At 33.1% G+C, this 27,734-nt stretch overlaps 1 protein-coding gene across 1 annotated transcript in view; it reads left to right on the top strand.

The window, feature by feature from the left end:
* Window positions 1-27,222, top strand: part of na (sodium leak channel non-selective protein na) — a 53,838-nt gene extending 26,616 nt beyond the window's left edge. Inside the window, exons 19-33 of the mRNA XM_071595042.1 lie at window positions 1,400-1,652; window positions 2,923-3,090; window positions 4,167-4,375; window positions 5,909-6,029; window positions 6,620-6,753; window positions 8,753-8,918; window positions 11,402-11,596; window positions 13,040-13,257; window positions 14,869-15,092; window positions 15,627-15,763; window positions 17,237-17,373; window positions 20,113-20,254; window positions 21,775-21,906; window positions 22,022-22,484; window positions 23,514-27,222. Of these exons, the coding sequence (XP_071451143.1) occupies window positions 1,400-1,652; window positions 2,923-3,090; window positions 4,167-4,375; window positions 5,909-6,029; window positions 6,620-6,753; window positions 8,753-8,918; window positions 11,402-11,596; window positions 13,040-13,257; window positions 14,869-15,092; window positions 15,627-15,763; window positions 17,237-17,373; window positions 20,113-20,254; window positions 21,775-21,906; window positions 22,022-22,484; window positions 23,514-23,710 (2,896 nt within the window). The 3' untranslated portion in view covers window positions 23,711-27,222. The remainder of the gene's footprint in view (window positions 1-1,399; window positions 1,653-2,922; window positions 3,091-4,166; window positions 4,376-5,908; window positions 6,030-6,619; window positions 6,754-8,752; window positions 8,919-11,401; window positions 11,597-13,039; window positions 13,258-14,868; window positions 15,093-15,626; window positions 15,764-17,236; window positions 17,374-20,112; window positions 20,255-21,774; window positions 21,907-22,021; window positions 22,485-23,513) is intronic.
* The last annotated feature ends 512 nt before the right edge of the window (window positions 27,223-27,734 follow it).

The raw sequence follows: 27,734 nt of genomic DNA, 5'->3' as shown, positions 1-27,734 counted from the left end.
ATATACAGCGGAGGGGATGAGAGCCTGCAAGGGGTTGCTATAATATTGAGTGAAAAGGTAAGAAGAAGCATGGTTAACATTTAACAAGCAACAGATTGAATATTACTAGTAGAGGTAAAAGCAGAACCAACAAACTTGGTCATTGTTCAGGTATACATGCCACCAAGCAATCATAAGGAGGAAGAAGTCGATAGGGTTTAAGATAGGGTTTGTGTGGTGAAGAACTTAGACCAGTAAGCTTAGACATAGAAAGAGAATATCATATAGATGAAGATAGTTTAGAGCCAGGCATACTCGACAATGAGATAGAAAGTGCTCTAAGGGAGATGAAATAAAATAAGGCTATGGGGTAAGCAATATTCCTGTGGAACTACTGAAAGGCTGAGGAAATTGTGGGGAGAAGAGGTTATTTAGACTAATACATAGCATTGAGGAAGGAAAATTACATTCCTTGAGGAAGGAATCTGGCTGGAAGACAGTGAGATCAGTGCTAGTTCCTATCCCAAAATAGGTAAAGGCTACATCATGTGAGAACTACAGAACAGTAAGTTGATTTTGCATGCAGCTTAAGTGATTCTACAGATCATCAACCAAAGGATGGAGAGTATGGCGATTGATTACTTATGGGATGATCAGTTAGGTTTCAGGAAGGGTAGAGGTATACGTGATGCCATTGCAGTAATGAGGGCATTAACATCGAGGAATATAGAATAAAATCATGATGTATTTGCCTGTGTCATAGATTTTGAAAGTTGAAAAGGTGTTTGATATAGTGAATTGAGAAAAACTAATGAGTATATTGCAGAAAAAAGGAATAGATTGGAGGGATAGGAGGCTAATCCACAACTCATTCATGTCTTTGACTGCTCAGGTGTGAGTAAGGGATGGAGAGTCCAGATGGGCTATGTTAGGATGAGGATTAAGACAGGGTTGCCCATTGGTTGCTGTTCAGTGTATGTGTGGAGGGAATGGTGAAAAAGGCATGGGAAGAACTGGAGATACGAATGAAAGTCAGGGGGGAATTCATAAAAGCAGTTGGGTTTGCTGATGGCCAAGCTCTAGTTTGTCAGTCAGGCAAGAGGTTTCAAGGTTATGTATATCATTATGTATGAACACCTAATATGGAGCATTAGGTTTGAACTTAAACGGCTGATTTTAGAATAGTTTTTAGTATATTGATGTTACTTTAATTGCTTATTGTTCTACTAGATGGAATGATATATTGAATCTCGGCCTAAAATATGAGGCTGTTAGTTATTAATAAACATTTTTTGCTTTTATTCTGTTTAAATTCTCTGAATTAGTACAATTGTTAGATGATTTACTTAACCCATAAATAAATTCATATATTATTATTATCTTCTCTAAAATTATTCATAACTTTTTCCTTCTTGAATAGCAACTTCCTTGGCTTGGTAACCTACCTGGATTGGGTGATGATATGTGTAACTACACTCTCATGCATCTCAATGATGTTTGAGACACCATCATTCCGTGTTATGGAGTCTGGAGCTTTGAGAGCTGCAGAATACTTGTTTGTTGCAGCAATGAGCCTTGAGTTAGCTCTAAAAATTCTGGCTGATGGACTCTTCTTCACCCCAAAAGCTTACATTAAGGATGTTGCTGCTGTTCTTGATGTGTTCATATATGTTGTAAGTTCTTGTTACTATTCACACCTATTAAATAAGCATTTGAATAATAATTAATATAGTAAATTCTCACTAAGCTGTACTTATCCTTGAAAAACCTGCATTATTTGGCATATTATGTACTTTAGCATGATTGCACTCCAGTATGTATGCCTCCTTGTATTGTTCTAATCTATTAATTTCTGATTTCCTATTGACTTTTATGACTAACTTTTGGTGTGTGTTATTGTCAACATAGGGATCGGGGAAACTTAGTAAATGGCATGCCATAAGAGTTAAATCTTTTTTGTGTGTCTTTGAAACTGAGCATTGAAAGCAAGAAGTGGAAGAGTTTTGTGTTTGTAAAGTAGAATTGCCTGTAAGAGTACATCTACATAATACCCCGCAAGCCGCCGCAAGGGCGTGTGGCGTGAGTAAAAACGAAGTGGATAAATCAGGATAGGTAGAGAGGCAAAATGTTATGTATCTACTTGAAGATGAATTCACCAATTGCACAAAACATAAATCTTAAAATTTGAAAGTGTAGCATACGGTAGTCATGTACAGAAACCATATTAGTAAATTTAATTGAATTTATACTTCAATAAAATTGCAATGTATGTTGCAATGGTAATTTGCTGTAACATCTCTGCTAATTGTACTTAAAGAATTTTTTTGGTCTTTCTATTTTTTTTAGCTATACTGCATGATGTAAGACAGTGGTCAGAGTAATTTAACTCGCCAAAAATTGTCAGGGGTAAAAATTGACGCATTTGTCCCAATTTCAAAATGACAAGTTCGAACAAGGCTTTGTTTGTAGTTTTTTTTTAATCTTTCCCAACGTAGGGAAGCCATTTGTTTGGTATATTTTACACAGCTATGAAAATAATTATTCTTAGCTTTCAGTTCTTCAGGCATATTTGTCATAATAGTATACACCCACTTGGAATTACATGGCAGTTTAGTTAAGGGAAATTAATATGAAATCATTTTAAAGTTGGCAAAAAAGGAGTATAACAGCAGTTACCCTGGTACTAACTGTTTTTATCCATTATCTTTAGTATTTTTAATGCATCTTTTGGCTGAAAAGGGATATTTGTGTAAGTTTTACCAAGTTCTGCAGTATCTATGCAATCATAAGATTGCAGTAGGCAGACACTGAATTAATGATCTAGGTATAAATAGCTAATGACCTATCTTTATTGGGGTAAAGTGAATTGTAGGCAAATGTTGCATTTCACCTTGCTTCAGTGAACCTTGTACTTGGATTGAATTGAAATTTGTTTGTTTTTAGGTGTCGCTAGTGTTTCTGTGCTGGATGCCTCGCAGTGTCCCACCCAATTCTGGAGCACAACTCCTGATGATTCTGCGCTGTGTTCGACCTCTGAGAATCTTCACACTAGTTCCTCACATGCGTAAAGTGGTGTATGAGCTTTGCCGTGGCTTCAAGGAAATTCTTCTTGTGAGTAACTAAGCAGTTTTGGGTTATCAGTCCAATTTTAATTCAACTATTTTGGCATAGTTTTGCGGAAGTTTTCCCTAATCAAAGTAGCCCTTATTGAACTTAAAATTAAACCACTTGGCTTTTCCACATAGAAAAAATTATGGTATATATGGACGTTATGGTATAACATCATCAGGATGAGGTTATACCATAACGAAACCTAGGTAGTAAATTTAAAAAAAATTTTTTCTTTGTGCAAAAGCCAATTGGTTTAATTTTAAGTTCAGTATGAAGATTTTTCACCAAGTGACACCAGAAACTGTTTTATTTATAAAGCAGCCTAATATTAAATTATTATTTTAGGTAATATACTGTTTCAGGTAGTTTTTGGATTGACCCAAGAACCAAATATTTCTCTTTTCTCTCCTACCAAAACACAACCCAACACCCTACTCTACAGCAAAGTGCCTCTTATCTCTGTATTCTTCCTTCTTCCCTTTATTCCGTCCAACATCCCTATCCTATTCCTGCCTCTTCCTCATTTGCCTGGCATTCTCCTCTCTGCGTCAACATCCCATTGCCAATCAATATGCTTTGCATCCATTTTTCCCATCTCCATATGATTTTTCCTAGCAATCCCCTACCATACCCTTGCACCTCCTCATTTGTTTTCCTTTCTGTCCACTTCACCTTCCCCATCCTTTACACTCACATTTCAAAAGCCTCCAATCCATGCCTATCATCCTTCTTCAATGACCATGGTTCACCGTCAAACATGACCACGCTCCATATCCAAGTTTTAACAAGCCTTTTCTAAGCATCCTTATATTTCCTTTAATTTTATTTCCTAGTTTCAACACCAAAGTTGTCACAAATTTTGTAAACTGTAAATAAATTCTTGCGTCCTCAAGTGAGAGTTAATGTGTAGTGTATAGGATTATGGTAAGGTAAGGGAATTGAAAAGTTGTACTGTAATTTTCCCACATATAGAACATTTTTCAGACAGTATTATGACAGATTTTAATTTGTAGAGTATATTTTATCCTCTAGTAAAGTTGTAATACCTTTCTTTAATCTACAATTCTCAATTTCAGGTATCAATTCTACTCATTGTGTTGATGTTTGTGTTTGCAAGCTATGGTGTTCAGTTATTTGGTGGGAGGCTGGCCAGATGTAATGATCCAGCTGTAATCAGGAGAGAAGACTGTGTGGGTGCTTTTGTGAGGAGGGTTTTTGTCACCAAAATGAAGCTTGTCCCAGGTGAAAATGAAACATATCCCTCCATGTTGGTGCCTCGCGTTTGGTAAGGATTCATTATTTTCCATTATGTGTTTATGACAATTTGTTATGAATAATCCTTGCTATTCTATTTTTTAATGGAATATAATGGTGAATCAAAATAAACCAATTCAATAAATTTAAAAATTCTGTGTTCATCAAAGATAGATCAAAGGCAGAAAACATTGTCTCTGTTTGATAATCTGTGTTGATTGTTCCATAAAATATTATTATGTGACTTAAACAACTGTTTGAGATGGGGAGCTAAAATTTATGGAATTCACGTGCATAATGCATTAAATCCATCGGTACGCTAAGCATAAAAATGTGAACTCTTTGACCTTTTACTATTTAATAAGCATGGTTCACATTATAGAGAGATGATGATGTATGAAATTGGTAATATGCTAGATGGAAGTGCAAATGATATTGTATGAGGAAAGTGAAAACTGATAAAAATAACTGCATGTGTGATTTTAGCAGCAGTGATGATGAATTTCTGGGATTTTATGATGAATTAACATTATTATGCTTGCTGTTTTTTTTAAACGTATCTGGATAAAATATTCCAGTTCCATTTCCTTACATTAAAGTGTTAAAACATTAAAATACCTTAAACCTTTTTGGTGTAGTCCAAGAATTTTCTGAAAATTCTAACAAGAAAAATCATAGTGCATCTTATGGGACAGTAAATATCGTAAATCCCAGTGTTGCTCAAATGTTAAATTCTTTGAAACTACCTCTTCTTGTGAAATCAGATTTGAAAGACAGAATAAATGGTTAAATACAGTATTTCCTTGAACCACAAACTGCAGTGTTATTCTCTATACATGTTATTGGCAGAAAACCTCAGTGTGTTTGAGTGTGTATTGAAATGAACCTGTGCATGCATAACTTATTTGTTCCATCAATATATTCAGCCAGTCATTTTAAGGTTTAAAAAAATTCATCTTGCTCTTCATAATTTTGTGCGTTACATTTGCAAGGTGTATGTTAAATGCAGGTATGGTGGTTGCCCATATTAACCAATTAACAAAAACTAAGTAAAAACCATTGAAAATTACCAGCAAATATTTCAGTATTAGGAGTATAATAATAGATACATTTCATAATGACAGGTTCAGAAGAAGGAAATATTTTTAACAGTAGCATAATTCAATTCATATATTGAAAATTAAAAAGATTTGTATGGAAAAGGTGAGCAATCAAGTGATTGGTCATCAATGGGAACTTTTCCAATTGATCATCTTTCATAGAAGTTTTATAGGGATAAAGATCTTAGGCTACCTTTCGTCTGTGTTAATGCAACAAGGTATTTGCATCATTGTGAATGTTTTTAGTGGTAGTCTTGGATCATTATTTTAAATTTAATTTTTAGCTTAACTTTCACGTAATTCTTGATAAGTGCAAACTATTTGAGTTGGTTTTATTTTTATTCAATTTTGGTGTAATCAATTTTAAAATCTATTGAGATTTAACTTCATGAGTCTTCCATTGTCATATTCATCATCTTTTTCTGATGCCTGTTGCTTGAATTTTTTATTCTGTTCCTGTTCAGGGCCAACCCAAGAAGATTTAACTTTGACAATATTGGAGATGCAATGCTGGCATTATTTGAAGTTTTGTCTTTTAAAGGATGGCTGGATGTTCGTGATGTCCTAATAAAAGCATTAGGTCCAGTAAGTACTTGTTCAGTCAATTTTTGTCATATGGAATGTTTTTTTGTCAATACATATTATGAAGTTAGATGATTTTTCCTTGTTTTTCAAAAATGAAAAACAATCATTTTTAAAATTTTTTATTCTGGAAAAATTAGTGGTGTTATTGATCTACTCTCAATATTTGAAATACTAAATGTTCATTTTCATTCATATCTATACCTATATACGATTACTCGTATTCACATGAAACATATTATTTGTAATCTTCCCATTATTATTTATCTCATAAGATTTTGGAGAAGCTGAATGTAGTGAATAAACTGCATTTGATGATTCCAAATGTAGATTTGCTATTACATATATTTATTCAATAGCCCAAAGTTTAAGCCCAAGTATATATATATATACATCATAACTCAAAACACTCCAGGAATTATACTATGCACAAGTACGATCTAGGTGGCATTGCTGGTCTTCAGTGTTATTTCTGACCCTTCTTATATTTTAATTGCAAAACTAAAAATTAAAATAGTACTGGTTAGGTATCTCTTCCAAGCTAAATGTTAATTTTCTCTTTAATATAATGCATTTATCTCATTTCAATTTAGGTGCATGCAATTTACATCCATATCTACATCTTCCTCGGCTGTATGATTGGTCTCACTCTATTCGTGGGTGTAGTGATTGCCAATTATTCTGAGAACAAAGGGACAGCATTGCTTACTGTAGATCAAAGGAGGTGGTAAGTTTGCTACCTATTTTATTTTATTTTCAGGATCAATCTCAAGAAAATTGTGTGTATACCCATTTTGGTATTTTAATTTTGCATTATAAGAGTTAATACCATGCATGAATTGCGGAGGAAATAAGAGAATGTGGATATTTTATTTATATGAGAGTAAGACTGGGAGAAGAATTTAGCCATGGAATTTTAAAATTCCATGATTCATTGCTATCCGATGTTGATACCTTTGTCAAGGCTTCATCAGTTTTCAAGTGGAAAGCATATATGCTTTCATATTTAATTACATGTGTATGAAACTTTTTTTGGCTACCTAGAAAAATTTATTTTCTACATTTTACTGTACTTGAGTATAAAAGCACGTTTTTTTTAATTTTAAAGATATCCATTAGCCTCATTCACTCCATTATTCAATATTATTATATTTATTTTAACATTCGTCTCTCACCATAGAATTAGTTGTCTCTATTGCTGGACTCTCTCAATATGTGAATATTAATTTATTGTATTGTTATGTTGGTCAGGCATATGGCATAGAACTTAATCATAACGATATACAGACAATAGAATGAGAACAATAATCAAGAATACATACTTCAATGAAGTACAGCAGTCGAACCCATGTAATATTGAGGTAAATACACTGAAACTCTACATGCACACCCTGGCATGCAACACAGCAGACAATCACAAGTTTTAAATAATAAACTCATCCATACTGTAATACCACTTGATTAATAGTGGCTTTTCCAGGTCAGCTTTAAGCCTATTTAGGTTTCTGTTTTAAATTATTTGTTAAAAATAAGTGAAGGAGAGGGGGGAGGACCTTTCTTAGTTACAGCTCAAGACTGCTGAATTAAATATGTAATGTCTCTCCTAAAATAACTAATTTTATGATTCCATATTTGAAGAAACTCATATTTACTTTATGCCTGAAGACTTGCATTATGATTTCTTGCATTCTATGTAAATTGTCATTTAATGAGAGTTAAGTGCTCATGATTCCATTTATTCCAAATTTTGGCATGGCTTAACAATGATGTGTAAATGTTTATATTGTAATGACTGCCTTATTAGCACTCTCATTTAATCTACAAACTCCTCTTGTATATACATAACATGTTATTTGCTATTTGAAATATGCCTCAACATGCTGATAATCAAAATTAATGTCACCTAAAGTTTCCAAAATGATATAAGGCGACTGCCTATGATTATGGATATTTGCTGTCATGTTGGTTGCAACTACTGACACCAGGATTTTAGTGTAATTCATGAGAGATTGCTCTCACTTGAAAGGGCTGGACATCTCTCCTGCAAACAATCACCTTCAATTGAGCATTTATGGTCATCCCTGCCCCACCAATGTAACAGAGCATGAATTCTTGTGAGATGTGTCCAGTTATTGAAATTGGACACACAATCCCTTAATTTTTCAAGAAAAATCTTCACATGAGAGAATTCAAATCAGATAAGAGTTCAGTGAGATGATGAAATGGAGACTCCTTTCCCACTACTTTTCAGTTGAATCAGCTATCTCAAGAGTTTCAGAAACTTGGGACATGTGATATATGTATTCTTGTCATATCTGTTGAAGTGGTCTAGTATAAAAAGCTTCCATTGTTCCACTGTTGGTGTTATCCCCCTTATGTCTTTCTGCTGCATGTACATTCTCTGTACTGTGAAAAATCCATACCTATTTTTGGTGTAGTTGATATGTTCATATTACCAGGTCAGAGTATACAAACCACTTCAAACTCAATTAAAAAAGGATGCAACAACTACTTAAACTGACAACAAAGTAACAGTAGTTTTCTTGAATCTTGCGATTAAGAATGACATATAAATCAGCATCTTGCTTTGCCCTTTTGGTACTTCTCTCAGTTCATAAAATGTGGTATTTTTGTAATAAACTGGGAATTTGTTCTGACAAAGTTTTCTTAATAGAGAATTATTTCAATTGTAACACCTGAGTGTAATTCTTTTCTTATTATTTCAGGTGTGATTTAAAGAAGAGATTGAAAATTGCTCAGCCTTTGCACCTTCCACCACGTCCAGATGGAAAAAGATTTCGTGCCTTTATATATGACATCACCCAAAACATTTCCTTTAAGCGATTTATTGCAATCATGGTGATTATTAACTCAAGCCTTTTGGCTGTTTCTGTAAGTGAAACTCTTTTTCAGTTTTTTGAGATGATTATCTTAGGTTTTGGTTTGGTAGTAAAAAAGAACTCTCATTTTCAGTTTCATCGCTCACTTGTATATATGTTTACTAAGTACACAATTGCAAGATTTTCAATTTGTTTGACAAATGATTTATGCATTATATACTCTAGTATTAGTCATGAACGATAGTAGTGGTAAAATTATATTTGAAGAGTCTGTCATTGCCTAAGGTCATAAAAATTTCAGTGTAAATATCATTTGCCTTCTCAGAAACTGCAGGAGATGCTGCAACAGTAACTTCTAATGGACTCCTCTGCTATTTTGGATTAACATGAAACAATTTCAAAGTGTACAAATTTTTTTAAACTTTAAAATTTTTAGCATGTTAACCACTTGCCTTGACTGGAACCTGAAGCCTGATCCATTGATGTCCAGCTGGTCATTTTAATCGATTTAAATAATGACTTTTACTGTTAATATCTAGGGACTTTTGGGCTTGAGTCCCGGTCAATGTGAATGATTTTTCTATGAGAAATTTCTACATTTCAATGCACAGTAGAGGGTCATTAAGTAAATGCTGCAGTATCTTCAACAGTTCTTTGAATTCATCTAAGGTTATGTTGCACCGCTCATAGTCCTTTAGTAATATTTGCTCCTGCTGATAGGAAACGGGTGATTAATAAAAATAATAATTTACTTGTCATTAAGTACTCATACATTGGACCTCATCAAGGAACAAAACAAACTTCAAGGTACATTACAATTCGAAAGATAAGATTAGTTAGATTGAGTGCAATGTTAAATGGTCATTTAGGAAAAAATTATGTCTCAAGGACATGCAAGGCCCAGTCTGCTAAAAGTTTGGTTGAAACTGCCATTATGAGGTTTACAAAACAAGAGTTTTTAAAGTGATCGAAAAACATATAAGGTCTACAATTATTTCATCTAATTCTAGGGAAAATGTGGCTGCAATTCTTGGCATCCAAAGTTTTCATGTAATGTTTGGTGAAAATAATTTTTTTAAGCGCTAAAGAAATCGCCTTGCAATTGATAAGGTTCATCTATTTGAGACATCTTCTGAAAATGTGCAGGAGAATCTTACCTCTACACAGATTTATAATGATATGCATATTCTATTCTGGGATCTTATTCACTATTATTTCCAATTATAAAGTCTTGAGTTAATCACTCATCTATGATAATTTGACTTTGTTTTCCTGTTTTTTTGCATTCTTATTTTGAAACTGGTCATTTTTTCCTTTTAAGTTTGGTTTTTCTACTTATTTCCATTAATCTTCCCACGCTTCATAATTTTTAATAAGTCTCTACATTACGCTTAACCTACGCCTTTATCTTCTATTTTTCAAACTCTCCTATTTCAGTATATCCAACATTTCTGTGACACTCTCTGTTCTTTTGTTCCTTCTGAGTACATATCTTGTGGCCTTTCTTTGAACTTTTTCTATCTTTTTAATATGTCCCACCTCGTATGGATCCAATACTATGGACAAGTATTCTAGGATAGGGCTAACCAGTACCTTATATGCTTTTTCTTTTGTGGTTACGCTACTTCCTTTTAAATATCCTCTTACCCAATGAAATACTGGTTAACCTTAGTTAATGGTAGTTAACCTTCTTTTGTTGTAATAGAAATGAAAATGTTTATAAACTGTCTAATAGAATCCAAAATATTCAGGATAATGACTAATGGTCAAAATGAAACAATCACTGACTAAAATTTTTTCCTTTGGAATTAGAGTATAGGACCCAAATTTTGAAGTATAAAAGACCACGGTTTTAGTAATATATTATTAAAACTAATGCCTTACCAATTTGAATTGATTATTTAATTGCATTATTAAGTCTCTTCTCACTTTAAGGTTTATTCTCCTTCAATAATATTATTATTGAAAAAATAGACCAATACATTGTCATTTTAAATAATTTTACTTAAATGATTGCCATCATTTAATTTTCAAGAAGGTACTTCATACATTGAAAACCTCCTATCTATTTCTCTATGAAAGAAGAATTGAGCATTCTAGTTTTAACACCCATACATATGCATTAGCAATGTAAAACAATATTATTTATAGGCTTTTGTATTCAATAATAACTGAATAGGTCTTTCATGGCAAAGTGCCTAGAGTTATTTTTGCGAAATGTACACACTTGCATTTCCATAGTTCAATCTATGTATAAGATAAAAGAAACTCAGTAATAATCAAAGAAAATAAATTTCAATGTCGCAAGTGATATTGAAAATATTTCCCAATCTGGTGTGGTACTCAGTAAGTGCTCAGATTTACTTTCAGTTACTATGAATTGAACTCCCACTTTAATGCAATTGTAATTATTATTGTGCATGATAAAAAGTTACTGAAATTATGTACATTTAATTTTTAGCCTTTCTCATTTATTTCTAATATTATAAGGCCTTCATCCCATAAAATATATTAAAAGAGAGAATTTTTTTCTAGTGGCGTGAAGGAAAACGACATACTGATGCATTGGCTACAGTAAGCACAGTATTAACTCTTGTCTTTGTCGTTGAAGTTGTAATGAAGAATATTGCATTCACTCCTCGGGGCTACTGGCAATCAAGACGTAATCGATATGATCTGCTAGTCACAGTCTTGGGTGTAATGTGGATCTTCATAAACTCAACTCTGAGGGTAAGATAAAATACAATATGGCATGTATTATTATTATATAATAACATAGTGACAAAGTATTAATACCCTGTGTATTATCATAATTTATTGGGATCAAATGTTAAGGGGGGGTCGAGATGGTGCGGGGGCTTTCATACAGGCTTCACACCGAGAGGGCCCAGGCCCAAATCCCAGCGGTGTTCAATATTTTTCTGAGGTATCTCGATCCCTACTTGAGGTGCTTTGTGGAGGGCACTTAAAGTGAGTACGCCGTCCGTCGGATGGGACGTTAAGCTGTGGACCCCTTGGTGCCTTTCGTAAAGAGTAGGCTAATGCCGACACTGGGCTTCTCTCCACCCTTCATCCTTTCCTGTCCATCCCCTATGGCTAATGACCTCAACTGTCGGTCGCCTCCCCTAAAACCTACTACTACTACTCATATGTTCAGTTTTGGGTCTTCAAGAATTAATTTTAAAACCAATGTCCACACATATGTTTTGATGGATATATGTGTAAATTGAACTTTCATCTTAGAAATTTTTTAAATCCATAGTACCACTTAAAAAGAAATAATCAAAATAACTTTTTAAAAAAATTTGAACAGTTTTTAATGCAGAGAAAATTTAATTGATACATTGAAAAGTATTTTTAAATTATTTTATGGGGAATTCATGGTTCCAGTTTTGTCATACCATACCATTACTAAGATTTTCTTATATTTGGAGTTTCAGATGAAAAATGTTCGCTTGATTAAATGCACCCATGAAAATGATCTATGTAAACCTTGCAGCAACTACGAGGCATAATGCTTCGATAAAAAAGGGGGGAAAATATGGAAATTAATTGTGAGGAATTTTCTTATGTTGGAATTTTGAGGTAAAGAGAAATATTTTGGTTGAAAACCAGAGGAAAAGGATGATAAACTATTGCAAGTAGGAGGGAAGGGAATGATGTGGATACTTCAGTAGTAATATCTAAAATGACATTATGAAGTTGCAGCTATTAGATAAAATGGTATTGTGATATTTTACCTAATTCTGTCTATAATTCAAGCTTTTCCTAAAATGTATGGCCCCCCCCTTTAATGGTAACCTATTGGCACCAACGGGGTTGCATGTGCAATGCTCATGTTTATGAAGGCCAAAGTGTGCTGCATCAGATGAGGAATATGCACTCCCATTGGTCTCTATGACCTTACCACTCAGTTTGCTTGAACTTTGCATAAAGTTTTGCAAGCCATCAATACCAAGTAGTTTCTCATAATTTTAAAATGAAAATATTTTAAATACTCTTGGGTGATATAGAATGATTGCATTTTTTTTCTAACAAATATGTGTAATACCCATACAATTGCATGTGTGTTGGAAGAATCTAAGAAAAAAGGTAAATTCAATGTATGTATTACTAAAAGCTATTTTTATATGGAGTTGTTAATCTACTTATTTATGCTCAATTTTTTTCTAGAATGACCTTTCATATTCTGTCGGCTTTATGGTGGTGATTCTACGTTTCTTTACCATTACTGGAAAACATGCTACTCTGAAGATGCTTATGTTAACTGTGGGTGTCTCAGTTTATAAGTCCTTTTTCATCATTTTTGGAATGTTTTTGTTGGTATTTTTCTATGCATTGGCTGGGACCATTTTGTTTGGAACAGTTAAATATGGAGAAGGAATTGGCAGGTCTGTTTACATACTTTTTCTTTATAATTATTATTAGCAGTAGTGTAATGGGTTGGAGTATTTTACAATGGACCCATTCACTTTATTCTCCAGTACTTCTGCCCTGACTAACTTGACTCAAATGAAATCCCATGCAGTATGTTACAGAACATAGTTCATTCTTTAATTCTGCACACTCTTTGCCTTAATTCTATCCAAAATTCTTATTCTTTTCCTCCATATATGTCACTTTCCCAGCCCTCTCCCCCATCTCGCTCTCTCATCCTTATCCTTCTCCAGCATCCCATTGCCTCTCAGTATCATCATTGTGCATCCAATGGTCCTGCCTTGTTTTAATTTAATAAAACAACCGTTTCTCTTGCCTTACCATTGCTATCTCTTTTTTTTGTTTTTATTTCTCTCTTGTTCGGCCCTTTTGAAATTTTGTGCTGAACTTGCAAGTGTAGAAATGAATTTTAAGATTCACTGAAATTTCCCAAACAGGATTGCCTTGGTATGGACTGCATGCTTTACTTTCATTTGATGGCATGAACCAATGGTGAGTCACAACTGAATCGGTCCTCACAATTGTGTGACTCACTGGTGAGTCTCCGTCACAATTTAAGTGACACTCATTTAATGAGCTGTTACTGGTCACAGTTTGTTTGTGTCTCTCACCAGATAAAGGAAATGAAGTTTCATATGCTTATATCAGAATATTAGTTTACTTGAATGAAGCAAAATAGAAAGAAAGCAGTTCAAATTCTTAAAAATATATTCATAGTATTGGGAGATATATCCTTTTCAGTCATATTGTCTCTATAACAAACTGTACTTTACATGATGAAATTATTGAATATTTCATTTTCAATGAATATATAGTCATGCACATAGAAATTACTATGTATGTATTTTCCTGCAAATGAAAATAATTTTCAATGCGGGAAGGGGGATGACAATTTCTATGGGGCAGGTTTATGTTCAATGCATCAGGGCATGATCACAACCTCCTATTCCAATCTTAAATTTTCTCACTCACTCATTAGAGCTCACTGCTGTTGATGTACTTTTCATTTTTCTCTTAATTGACCTTTCCCTTTTACGCCCTCTCTAATTTTTTCCACATATTTTACCCATTCCAGTGTGTGACTGTACCTCTTTTATTTTTGCATGTGCACTTCTGATGGTGAAGGCTCCATCATTGTACATCCTTCATTTACGAGGTCTGGAAGTAACACCCCCAGTTCACTGACACTTCCCATGTCATTATAGATATGAAATGCATAATGACTCATGTATGATTCATTGATAAAATATTCAATGTGGCCCCTTATCCATGTATTTTTCACTTGTTTTTCAATGCTAATAGAGCTTGTAGATGTTGGATTAAATAAGGAAGCATTCTTGTTTCTTCAATATTTTTGTCGGTTATTGTTGTTACAGTATTTTAACTCAGTTCATTATATATTTAGCTTGGAAACACTAGGATTAAACTAAATAAATAGGCTTAAATTTGTAGTAATAATATATATTTGTATCAATGGTGTTATTAGGGTTTATGTATTGTGAAAACTTGTTTTACTTCTCATTATTTTCCTAATGTGTGAAATTTCATTTGGTTCATTATTACAGGAGAGCAAATTTTGGGTCGCCTGTCACAGGTGTGGCCATGCTCTTTCGAATTGTCACTGGTGAAGATTGGAATAAAATCATGCATGACTGCATGGTTCAGCCACCTAATTGCACACCAGGAGGGGACTTTTGGCGCACAGACTGTGGCAATTTCACTGCTTCACTTATCTATTTCTGTTCTTTTTATGTCATCATCACATACATCGTCCTGAATCTTCTTGTGGGTAAGAAGTTTCTTCTTATCATATTCAGTAATCTATTATGAATGTGGTTTAGTTGTCACTAGATGATGTTATTCATCTCCTCATAATGCTCTGGCTTAGTTTAATTGAATATTAGTGTTTTTGCAAGTGTGATAAAAAATCAGCAGTGTTGTGGTCTATTTATGAAAGAAGTGGTAGCTATTAATGTATTACCATAGTGATATGTAACCTATTCCCATTTTTATTTATATTATGCTATAATTACCTATCATCCTAAATAAGTGACTTTACTAAGTAATATGGTTAAGATAGACTTGGAAGTGAGTTATAACAAAGTTTTCAGTGGGTAGTAATTCAATTGTACCGCAATAAAAGCTGTATTCATTTTTCTATGTGCTGCTTTACCTAAGTAATTATACATTAATGAGAATTATCTTGAATTTGTACATTATTTGGACACTTTAAATTAAGAGGTAAAAATGAAGGTATAGGTGTTTAAATTTATTACCTACAGCAATAAACTATATCATTATGTATCATTTAATTACTTTTCAGCTATAATCATGGAAAACTTTTCATTGTTTTATTCTAATGAGGAAGATGCTTTGCTGTCTTATGCTGATATACGCAATTTCCAAAATACATGGAATGTGGTAGATATACACCAAAGAGGGGTTATTCCTGTCCGAAGGGTATGTAGTATTGCATGCAAAGCATATTTATTTTTGAGATGAAGTGAAGTTATTCTTTAGATTTTGTGCTGAAACTTTAAATATATTTTGTCTCCAGTCGATTGATACAAGTTGATTGATGAAGATGATTCAGTGAGATGTAATATAATCATTTAAATCCTAGACCATGCTTTATGTGGTGCCCTGATTATCACAAGTTGAATTAATAGGGTAGAGTTAAGGCTTTGCCTACTAACCATCAGATTACCCGTTAATGACTGCTTTAGTACCACCTCAAAGAGTTCATTTACAGTTCTTAGGTAAAAGCTTTTAAAACTATGGTACGGTACTATTTTTGTGGATTTGAATTCGTACTTTTAAGCCCCTTTTATGAAAAACTTTTTAAGAAGCAGAATCGAATAAAAACTATGAATCAATACAATAAAAAATTATGTAAACTGCCTGAACCCCTACCTACAGGTACGGTCTGTTATGTATAGGTGAGACTAACAATGCCACCTATAGCAGATTTCTACTTTTACTATGATGTTTGTACCCCGGGGAAACTTAATGATCAGTCATACTCCATGTAAGATTTAAAGGTTAATTGCTATTTTGAGCATGAAAAATATACAACAGGACATGATATTTGACAAAAAGTAAAAGTTAAAAACTTGACCACATGTGTTGACTTGATTACATTGAATAAAGATAATCGGAAAATGATGATAATGTAATTACTCTGTGTTATTATTTGAAATGTGTAGCCCTTCCTCTCTAGGGAAACCAGAAGAAAAGGAAATTAACATGTTTTTCTAACACTCTGGCGAGGTGGTTTAAGTCTGATTTCCACAAATGTATGCACCAACCTGAATGTGCCTTTTCAGGCGGAAATTGCTATATTTATTGCACTAGTCCTCATCTCACTGTCACCTTCAACTGTTTGATACGAAAACATTAATTATTTCTTTTATGAACCAATTGTTATCATTGTATCTCTCATGGAGAGTGCAAGAAAGGTTAAAAGGGGCAAAAGTGGTTAAAAGGGAAATATGTAAAAAAGGATGTGAAAAAAATTGGTCAATTGGGATCCCAGGAAGTACATGAGCCACTATATTATCAGGCAGATCAAAGAAATTACTAAATCCAAATTGATGAATAGACCTCATGAACTTCCATCTTTTGAATTCAGATTTCACTCATTTATTTTCTTAAATTTCAATAAATATTATGTCTAAAAGTTTGTCAATGAGGATTTTGATATTTTTATTGTGCTTGCTTCACAGAATTTTTAATCTGTGAAAAATACATCTTGTTATTTAAGATTTTGAACCCTTGAAGTCATCTTTCAATGAAAAAAGCATTCATAATATTTTTTTCCACTTTTAAGCTCTGCATTCACTTTGTAACTTTTGCATTCACTTTGTAACTGCATATGCAAATGCTTCTTGATTGTGGTTTGGTCAGCATTTCCCAAACTTTTTCGCTTTTCAGGTGAAATTCATTTTACGCTTACTAAAAGGACGCTTGGAAGTTGACCCACAGAAAGATCGCCTCTTATTTAAGCACATGTGCTATGAACTTGAGCGTCTTCATAATGGAGAGGATGTTACTTTCCATGACGTTCTCAAGTGAGTTTGCATCACTGCTTCATCACCTTTTATTATGTGCAACGGTTTTTGAGCTTAGCCTGTTAACTAAGTTATAAAATTCAATATTTTGACTTGGGGAAAAAACCTCTGCTTGTACACCAATATTCCCTTACCTATGTATACTGCAAGTTTTTTGAAGAACACCATTGTCGTTCACTCATTTCTCTTGCTCATTTAATTAACAGCCAATAAGTTCATTGTTGAATGTTCTGAACCATTGACGTTGAGTTCACTCATGTGCATGTGAATCACTTAGCTCATATGCTTAGAATAGTATACTCTATGGTTTCAGGCTTGTTTCAGTTAGAAAAGTGCAATATAATTTAATATGAATGTTAGAATAGTAATTATTTATTTCTGTTGTCATATTCATAATGACAACATGAACTTTTTAACTCACCTTCAAAGTATAAAATATAAATTTAGTATCACTGTTTTCTGTTTTACAATATTATATGTTTCGTACATTAGTATCAATATTACATGATTAATTTGAATTTCAGGAAGGTTTAATTTTAAAAATATTTATTATAATTTGACTAAAACAGTTAAGTCACACCTTAGAGTAAGATATTTTCCCCTTGTATGTTGTGCTTAATTTTTTTTATCCATTGTATATTTTGAAAACCCCTGAAACTAAATGTGTTTGGTCTGAATGAAATCTTTTGGAGATGCTTGTCTAAAATGGTTAACATAAATAAAAAGAACAAAGCCAAACTATCATCCATGTATTTTCCAAGCTCCTAAGTTGTAAATTTTTATTTGACGATTGAAAACAATTCTTTAAATGAGATTATATCATAGACTTTGCAAACATTTTTGTTCTTGGGAAGAAATTAGTCCAAAACAAAGTGCTCATATTTTAGGTCATATGTGCATGGAAATTTGTGATAGGCAGTCAGCAATGCAAGTCAGTTGATTTTTTAAATATTTGGTTTTAATAATGGATGACGATTATTTTTTTAACTAATGTTAATTTTAGAATATTGGATTGTCAAAGTGAAGAAAATAGAGTTGTATATGCTTCATATGAATTCTTCTGTCTTTGACTAACTGCAAATAATGTATTATAATAAGGGAAAGAGGGTAACCTGAGGCGTTGGAAAGAATGGTGGTTTGACTTTGATAACACTCTTGAATCTATTATATAACTTGTTTTCCGGTGAAAAAGTGCTGCTAGATTTATGGAGGGTGACTATACTTAAATTAGGTCTATCATTTGGGTGGGAAATTTGAGTGTCAAGGAACTGTCAAGTATTCTGATATGATCAAGTTTCTAATATATCAAGGAGACTTTGCACATGGTTATCATAATCATCATGTACCTCATCAAAATGTTTTCTAATGGATGATACCAATTATGACAAAAATAAATTACCTATGAAGAAGACATTGAGGCAAATGTAAGGAACATCTGTATGTGTTTAGTTGAAAAAATCTAAATGAAATTTATAGCTTGCTGCATCAACAAGTGTATGGCAATGGAGTGTCATATGAATATTTTGCTGACTTCTTGTCACATTGATCATTAATGCAACAATAATTGAATGCATATTGATAATTTTTCAATTTTCTTGCAATAATTGTTGTGCGTGTGGACCTCTTTTAACACATTTTCCCTTTGATGGATTAATTATTCCTCTATCATGATTATTTAGCTTGAACTTTTGTCTGTTCTCTACACAAAACTAGACAGTGTAAAGTTTTATTTAACTTGATAACCTATAGGTAGATACTTACATGCAAACCACATTTAATGAAGGGAATTCTTTGTGCTAAACTTTGAAGCATCTCACCTCAATCGAATTTTCCATTTGTAATTAATGAACATGTGTAAATTTGGATGAAAACAATAATCAGCCCAAAGGTCCGTTTGATAGGTGATTGAAGAATTCACCCAATACTAAGCCCAGCGGCATGTGAAATTCATATATCAAGGTGGGGGGGGGGGCAGATCCTTTCCCTGTGCCTCCAATGGTTTCTGAGATAACCCTATTGCCTGAAAAATCATGTAGCTAGCTCCAGTGAAGCTGAGAATGCCCAGAGGTGTGCCCAAGAATTGTGCACACTACTCCAGTGCTCTACCCCTGACCTACCACATCCCACATAAATTTGGATAGTAATATTCAATGGTAACGTAAGATAATGAAAATAAATTACCAATGAAAACTACCATTTAAGCTCTTCAAGGAAAATGGACTTTTTGTTTATATTTTGGGTACAGAAGAATGTTTAAAAGGACTGTTTGGAAAGCCTAACTTATACAACAAGCATCTCTATTTTCTTTTCTCTGTCTTAAGAAAATGCAGTAGTAAATTGTACATTAGGTACTGTGAAGAATACAAACATTACCTTAATCAAGAACTTCTCAGAGAAAAATGAACTGTGACAGCTGAAAATGGAAACTATAGTGATAGGGATGATTTTCTGTGGTAAAAATAGAAAACTACTCTGGCATTTGCTGATTTATGAAGTAAAAAAGGCTGTATATTTTGATGTAATAAGGTACTTAAAATTTTTGATAGAAATGGATTTAATCAAGAAAAATTAAGATACAGAGACATATTACTGCTACAGGTCATATATAGTAAAATGGAAAATGGCTGCAGTAATTTTGATCTTTCCTGCATTAACAATTGATAGATTAAATTACTACACACATATTGAAAGGGCATTTCTGAACATAAGTTTTTACTGGTAAAATTTTATATATTTCAGCATGCTATCTTATCGTTCTGTTGATATAAGAAAAGCATTGCAATTGGAAGAACTTCTGGCCCGTGAAGAGTTTGAGTACATAATTGAAGAGGAGGTTGCCAAACAGACTATTCGAACATGGCTGGAAGCATGTTTAAGGAAGGTAGTATCATTCCATTACCTTAGAAATATTGCTCACACAGATTTTTAGTTTTCCATAAAACAACTTGCTACAAATTTTGGAGGCTGTCATGAGAAAGTCCACATTTTAGGCAATATTAGTTTAAATTAATTAATTTTTACCCATCCTCAATTGTGGTTTTAACCATTTATGTAATTCACCTAATGTTTACTCTTCTAATTTCATTACATTTTTAATGTCATTGCTTATGCAAGTACTCCCAGATAATATATGTATTATAAAAGTATTTTAATGCATGGAAAAGAGAGAATTAGACAGAAATGCATAATGAAATGCGATGAACCTTTAATGCCTTACATAGGTGCCACTGGCCGTGCCTTTTAAATAATTATTGCATTTGACGTTGTCAGATATGTGTTAGCATTTCCAAGAACTTGAGTGTTATCCATCTATCTCACAGACCTTTTTCTTTTAAGTATATTTCTTAGCATACTGCAGTAAATCATTACTGGCAAACCTAATTTATTTCAAAATCTCATTTTTTATTTTTCATATCATGACCTGACCATTTTTAATTATCTTTTAGTATCATGCAATCTTTGTTGTCATTGAAAGAAGATAGAAAACCTATCCATTTTTTCTTTTTTTTTTACAATCATTCACATGAGAAAGTGTAAAACTAGAGCAAAGTATTATCTAACTATCATTATCACATTTTCCTTTGAACTTCTTTGTCTAACCTAGTTCAATGCTTCCAAGCCCAGCATCCTGTAAAAATATTATGTGACACATTATAAACATGGAGAGGTAATTTATGCTTGTCCAAATTTAATGTACCTGTATATATATCCATCCACTTGGCCCTCACAAAGCGTGCTAGTTTCATACGAGTCCATTATTGTTACTTAACCGCTACACCTCTAATGTCTGAAGTGAAAATGGAAGAGAATGTTTTTTGATATAAATATTTTTATTGATATCTCTTGTGGTATGTAAACATCTCATGATGAATAAAGAGTATAACACAAGGAGAATAATATCATAAAATGCCGTAACGGAGGCCTTAAATTTTTTTAAACATCTCTAGAAGCCATAATGAATAAAATATTAATTATGTGTCTTATTGAATTTGATTTTATGGTGATAAGTATATGTCCTGTGCGTGTTAATTATTTTCTGCGATTATGCAGTCACAAGATTTTGCTTTCTCCACTCAGAAATGTTGTATGCAAATATTCTCTAGAAGACATTCAAAGAAATACAACTCACAGACTGCACAGGGCAGAAAACCCAAGTGATCATAACTATTTGAAAAATGTGTACAAGAAGCATCCCCTGGAGCATATAGGAATGTATACATATGTTTGATTTTTGGATTTTGAACAGTATTTGTGAAACTGTGTTCATTGAAAAAATGTGCTTAAATGGAATTGCTTTTCCCTTTTGTGCTGATGTCCTTAGTTATGATGCGGAAATATCACACTGTAAGTTTGAATTTATAATATCAATATTTATGCTGTAAATTTAATGTTTATATTTAGATTCGAGCAGTTTCCAAGCAGCAAAGTAGCTTAATAGCTGGACTACGAGCTACAAATGAAGGACAGGCAATGGGACTGAGTGGAGATGGACCAGTGGCAGGAGAGGACCTTAATCAGTCTCCCCAAACTCAGGTTAGAAATAAAATGGAAAGGTGCTGTATGCATTGACAAACATTTCAGCTTTGGTTTCTCTCAAAATCTGGGTATTGTATTATGTGATGACTCTATTTCTAAACTATTCTTTCAGGTAATTCCTGGCATTAGGCCAACTGTTACTGTTGGCAAAGAAATTGTGTCATCAGAAAAGGATAGCACTGGTTCAGGAAAAGATGGAGTTATTGGAGGTGGAACAGCTATCGACGGACTTGCAGAGGCTGAGGAAGAGTCTGGCCAAATGAAAGATGATGCAGTAATGGGGACCAGTGATAATGTGTCCTTAAATGGAAGATCAAGGGTTAAGGGTACAAGCCCTCCAGTTAGTGCTGCCGGCTCTACTCCTGGCTCTGGAACCACTCCTGGATCTGGTGGGCCCTCATCCGCCCCACTTCCACGCTCAGATAGCATAGGCAGTGCCAATTCTGTGAGACGGTGCTATCTAGCCCCAACACTTTCTGATCCAGAGAAAGAGAGGGCATTTGGTAGTGGGGGTAGTGGAGGAATTGTGACTGGAAGCGGTGCAAGACGGAGGAGTCCTGTCAGGGCTTTACCAGGTTTGTTTTCCATCCAAAAAGCTGTTAATTTATTACCATAAAACCATGAACGAAAGTTTTATGAACTAAATTTCTCCATTCCCACCATCATGAGCTAAAGCCAATTGTAAGAGATATATAATTTAAAAGTTTTTGATTATTTGCCATTTTTGTAGTTTCTTTGATTTTTCCCACTATTGAATGTTCTGGGTAAAAAATTAATATTCTCATGCATTACTTATGTTTATTGTTACTTTAGTTATTTTAATAAGTTGAAATTAGAAGTCACCAGTTATGATTATTGAGAACTTTATGTACAGAACCTGGTGTTAATGCCAACATTTGAATTATTCTTTTAAGGGAAGGATGATTTTATTGCTTTCACAATGGGCATTCAATCAGTGTTTTCCTAACATTTTTCAGAGGAAATAGGCACCTCTTTTTAAAAATTAATTTTAGACAAAAGTTGATAAGAATACTCATGCATCAGTTAAACTAGCATATGCATTCACTTACTTGGGTCTTCATAAAATGAAACAATACCTTAGAAGGCTCATTGTAGTGCAGCTGTAAACTTACGTGTTATACAAGTAAATTAATTAAGTGGAAAGAAATACCTGTGGATTTAATGGAATTAGCATTGTTAGGAGAGAAGGAAATGTATTTTTCTAAGACCAAAGTGTAATCAGTTCTCAACTGCACAAACACTGGCATTTTCGATTATAAAAGTCCAATCAATACTTTGGACCCAGAATTTAATCATATCCACGTGGTATGCTGTCTTGTCATTTTAAGTTGTAACATTCAAAGGTAGAAATAATAGGAATATTCAGCCAATGACTGATCAGTGTTAGTTGATAGATACACATTACAGTTTAAATTGGTATAAATGTTAACTTCTGGCATGCTCATGGTTGATCAATTTTATCCTGTCAAAAATATTTCTGACTTGGTTATGTATTGTGAAATGGGATTAAAGGTCAAAATTAATTGGTTTTACAACTTATGTTACTGAAATATTTCCTATCAAATGTTCATCTTGTCTTCTAGGAGGACCCAAGATTTCACATGCTGAGGGAATAATTGAAACATCAAAAGGGATTCCAATGAAAGAGAATATTGGCCCAATTACTCATCCGCCTCATAAGCCGATTGCTCCAAAGGTGTCCAATGTCATCTTAGACGTGCGTGATTGGTGGTCTGAACAAATGAATATCGACAGCGGTAGCAGTGAAGATGAATTTTAATGATGGAAGAGTAAAACACTGGCGGCTCTTCGTCTTAATTGAGGTTATCCCTCTTGAAATTAGATGTTGACGGGTATCAGAAAAGTTGGATTCAAGATTTGATATGAAAATGACCTTGCGTGTCCAGGTTTGTAGTTTATTTAATGATTTTGAACATCATAAAACAATCCTCCATTTTCATTTGTGTCACTTTCTCAGCATTATGCATGCACCATAACTGTTTATTTTACTCTTTCTTAGCATGTTATTTGGGTGAAAGTGGCAGAAAATGGATTTTTTAACCTTCCCAAAAACAACTTCATTTTCATTAGTAGAAACCTGTGACTATCGTAATTTTTCCGTTGACACCCTTACCGGGCTTAAACATGATTTTTTACAGAGAAATCTTCTAGTGTTTTCACTGCGTTAGTTCCTTCATCTCCATACTTGGCATAGTCTATGTCCCAGATATTTAGTTGACTTCATGGTAGCTAAGGCTGATTTCATCTTAAATTCAAATAGAAAGTAATATTTTTACCAATGTAGAATACATTTGATTGAACTTACCTATTTTTGAGATATTAAATCAACCATCTTTTGATAATTTGTGGGCATAAAAAGGTATCCAACTGCTCTTTTTCTATCAAATAAATAAAAAGTTGAGAATTTCTCATTTGAGAATCATTGACTTTGCAAAACAGGCGAGGAAATTGTAGTTTGCATCATATGTTAGGAAGCATTTCAGTCAGGGGTTTTTGGTTTTATGCCCATATCAGGCAACAATTTTACTCAGACTTAATCTTTTTCTAGGATTTTATTATTTTTCCATAAGTTCTAGTTGCAACACTCATCACCATGAAAAATATAAAATTTTTATCTGATCAACACACCCATCAGCACATAGAGCTTACCATTGCCACCCGGAAATTGTTTGTGGTAACACCAGTATTTCAAAATATATCCTATATTTAAAGATGAACTCTGGTTCATTGTATGAATTTCATCTAACTGCATATCTGTTTGATTTCAATTTTATAAATGGGATATTGAAAATGTGTATATTTCCCAGAGTTCCCCTGATACACTCCTTATTTTTGGTCTGACTCATTATAAAACATTTGATTATATAATAAACCAGCGCAGAATGTAATAACTTCTTTTTCACGATATCCATTACATAAGTCTAGGTGTCACTCAATCTGGCAAGGGTTAAATATTTTTTAACTATTTTATGAACTTCATACCAGCTCCTGAAAGTAACCTGGTTTTCCCTTACCTGAAACTGGAAATGTTGGTACTCGTTAAATATTAAAACCTCATAATTTTCAATTATTTACTTGCCCTCATATATAAAGAAAAATATTGATTTTTTCCATTAGTGGAAGAAAAGACAATGATTTAGAATCAGATCCATCCTATGCCAATCAAAATGCTTGCAGAAACACTAACATCACCCTTCCTTTTCATAATCTTTGATGAAATCAAGAACACTCATAAATTCTACTACACTCTTTTTTGCTCCTTTTTGCTTCATTGTTATTCAAACACTATACACTGTGTAAAATTATATTCAGAGGTTGCAATGATTGTGATGAATTTTGCCCCATGGTAGTCATTTATGGCTTCTCCTCATGCCTACTTTTTCCAAAGTTGTGATCATTGAGACTAAAAACACAGCAAAAAACCTGACAGCAATATTGAATTGACCTAAATAAGTGTAAAGGTCATTTTTAGCATGTGGTGCTAGAAGGCACCTCTAAGCTATGTAAAAGTCTAGCGGTTGGGCGCCTCCATGGTGCACTGAATTTGGGTCAAGTGTGCACCTCATCCACACTCTGGATTGAGAAGAGCCCTTTGCCCTTTTGCCACTTGGACCCTGTTGCCACCATAGGTGCACACCATTGTTGCCACCAATGTTAGTCCCAAAATTGGCCACAAGATGTTAATGAAAATCAGAAATTTGATTTAACATTTGAAAATTATATTTTTATATAAAAGTAAAGTTTGGAATGAATGGTACCTACTTATACCAAAGAATATTTTAGTAATGATGTATAGTATCTACATCATTTTAATTGAACTGCATTTTTTATTGCTGCTTTTAGTTACCAAACATCAAGTGTTCAATGTCTTTTATTTTGTATTCATAGTAACTAATGAAATCCAATTGAATAGTGAATTATTCTTCATATGCCTATACTATATATTTTTTTTTTTAACTTAAGATATATTTAATGACAATTTCTTTTTTATCCCATCTCAAGTTGAATTGAATTTTTGATATGGGTAAGTTCTTGTTGATAACTTATCTGGTATAACTCCTAACTTCAAATGTTTAAGTTTTATGTTTGGTATTTAATAATGGGTAAATGATACAGTAATATTTTAATAAATTCTTTAGATAAAGTTGAAAAGAATAGAGTTGGTATGTTCCATGAATAGGACATTTATATCATTATTGTGTAATCTGTGTACGCTACAGTGACTATTGTGCGCTATGTACTTCTTTCCCCAATTTGGTGCTCCGTGAAAATCACTACGTAGCCAAGAAATATTTGCATTTGCAATATTAACAATTATTTACTCAAAATTCAGAAAAGCAAAGATATATTTTAGCTCTAACATGTGTTTATATTTTTGTGTTATTAAATTAGGGTTTTGTGAGCATACATGTAAAAATATTAAATTATTAAACCTGTTTCAGTACAGTCCCTTTCAAGCAAAACATTCACTGCATTTAAGCATTTATCACTTGGCATATTTGATGTCATACTGAAATAGAATATTTTTATGGCAAAGATTTGATAGAAATTTTGGGTGTGAGAAAATAGTTTTACTATAATGTTGGAATTTTGTATATTTATATTATAATGTTATTTAATGTGGAAGGCTATCTGAGTAGCTCAGTACCTTATTTCGGTGCATTGTGCAAGAATTTATAGCTTTAAATGAATTATATGATAATGTTGAATCATGTATTGAATGTGTTACAGTTACTCATGTGCCAAAGTTATATAAGTATGTATATATTCCAAGTTAGTGTGTGTGATAGTTTGAATAGTAATATGTTATTATATTTAAACATTTACTTTCTCAAGATGGAAATGTGTTGTAAAAATATATAAATATTGACTTAACTAGTCTTACTAATAATGTTGCAAAAACATACTTGTGTACCGCATGTCATTGCATTTACATGATCTCAGAGCTTGTTGAATTATTTCCGAGAGTTTAAAGATAATTAGAATAAAATTACTAGGTATTGGGGTTATTAAAAGGTGTTAAGATTTTATTTACTGGCTTACACACTTGGCACTAATTGAATTGTTGATAGGGTGGTTATTAGATGTATTTATTTCCCAGCTCCCAAAAAGCACTCAGGGCACATCCATGGCTTAAGCTTCTGTGGACCCAACTGATTTTGTTACTCTTGTTCATACATTAATATTAATATAAACAATGCACATGTTTTTGGCAAATGTTATGTGTTGCTATTTGATGTTTTGTGTTATAAGTGAATATATTTTGTATTCTTTAACAAATAAATAGGTTATGAAATTAAATGGTATTGTGATCATTATGCAGTAACTTGAATTATGATCTTAGAGTTCACCCAAAATTGTAGTTATGTTCTTTTTGTGTGATTTATATGGACAGAATTGAGGAGCAAACAATAAAATCTAGAATATAATGCCCAAGCAAATTCTCAAGCATCACATATGCCAAATAATAGAAAACTTAGGCCACAATTATACTTTGTGTTTCCTATTGTGAAGTGTCTTCCGATTTCTCATAATTTAAAAAAATCAAACAATGATCATAAGGTAATTCAAGTTCTCATTATAATGGATAAATTCTAAACCTCATTAGTTGGCTGTCATTTACTAACATTTGTTTGAAATTAGCTGCAAAAAATCACATACTTACTTAATTTATTCCATAGAATATGCATGGATCATGGCTAATTATAATAATTTTCAGTTGGGAAGAATATTGAAAGGCCATTCATTGCTTATGCAGTGGTAATTTTAACCAAGTCCTCACA

This window comes from Hetaerina americana, unplaced genomic scaffold (genome assembly GCF_022747635.1).
Source record: "Hetaerina americana unplaced genomic scaffold, ioHetAmer1.1.p SCAF_7, whole genome shotgun sequence".
Lineage (NCBI taxonomy): Eukaryota > Metazoa > Arthropoda > Insecta > Odonata > Calopterygidae > Hetaerina > Hetaerina americana.
This window is presented reverse-complemented; position numbering and strand designations above follow the sequence as displayed.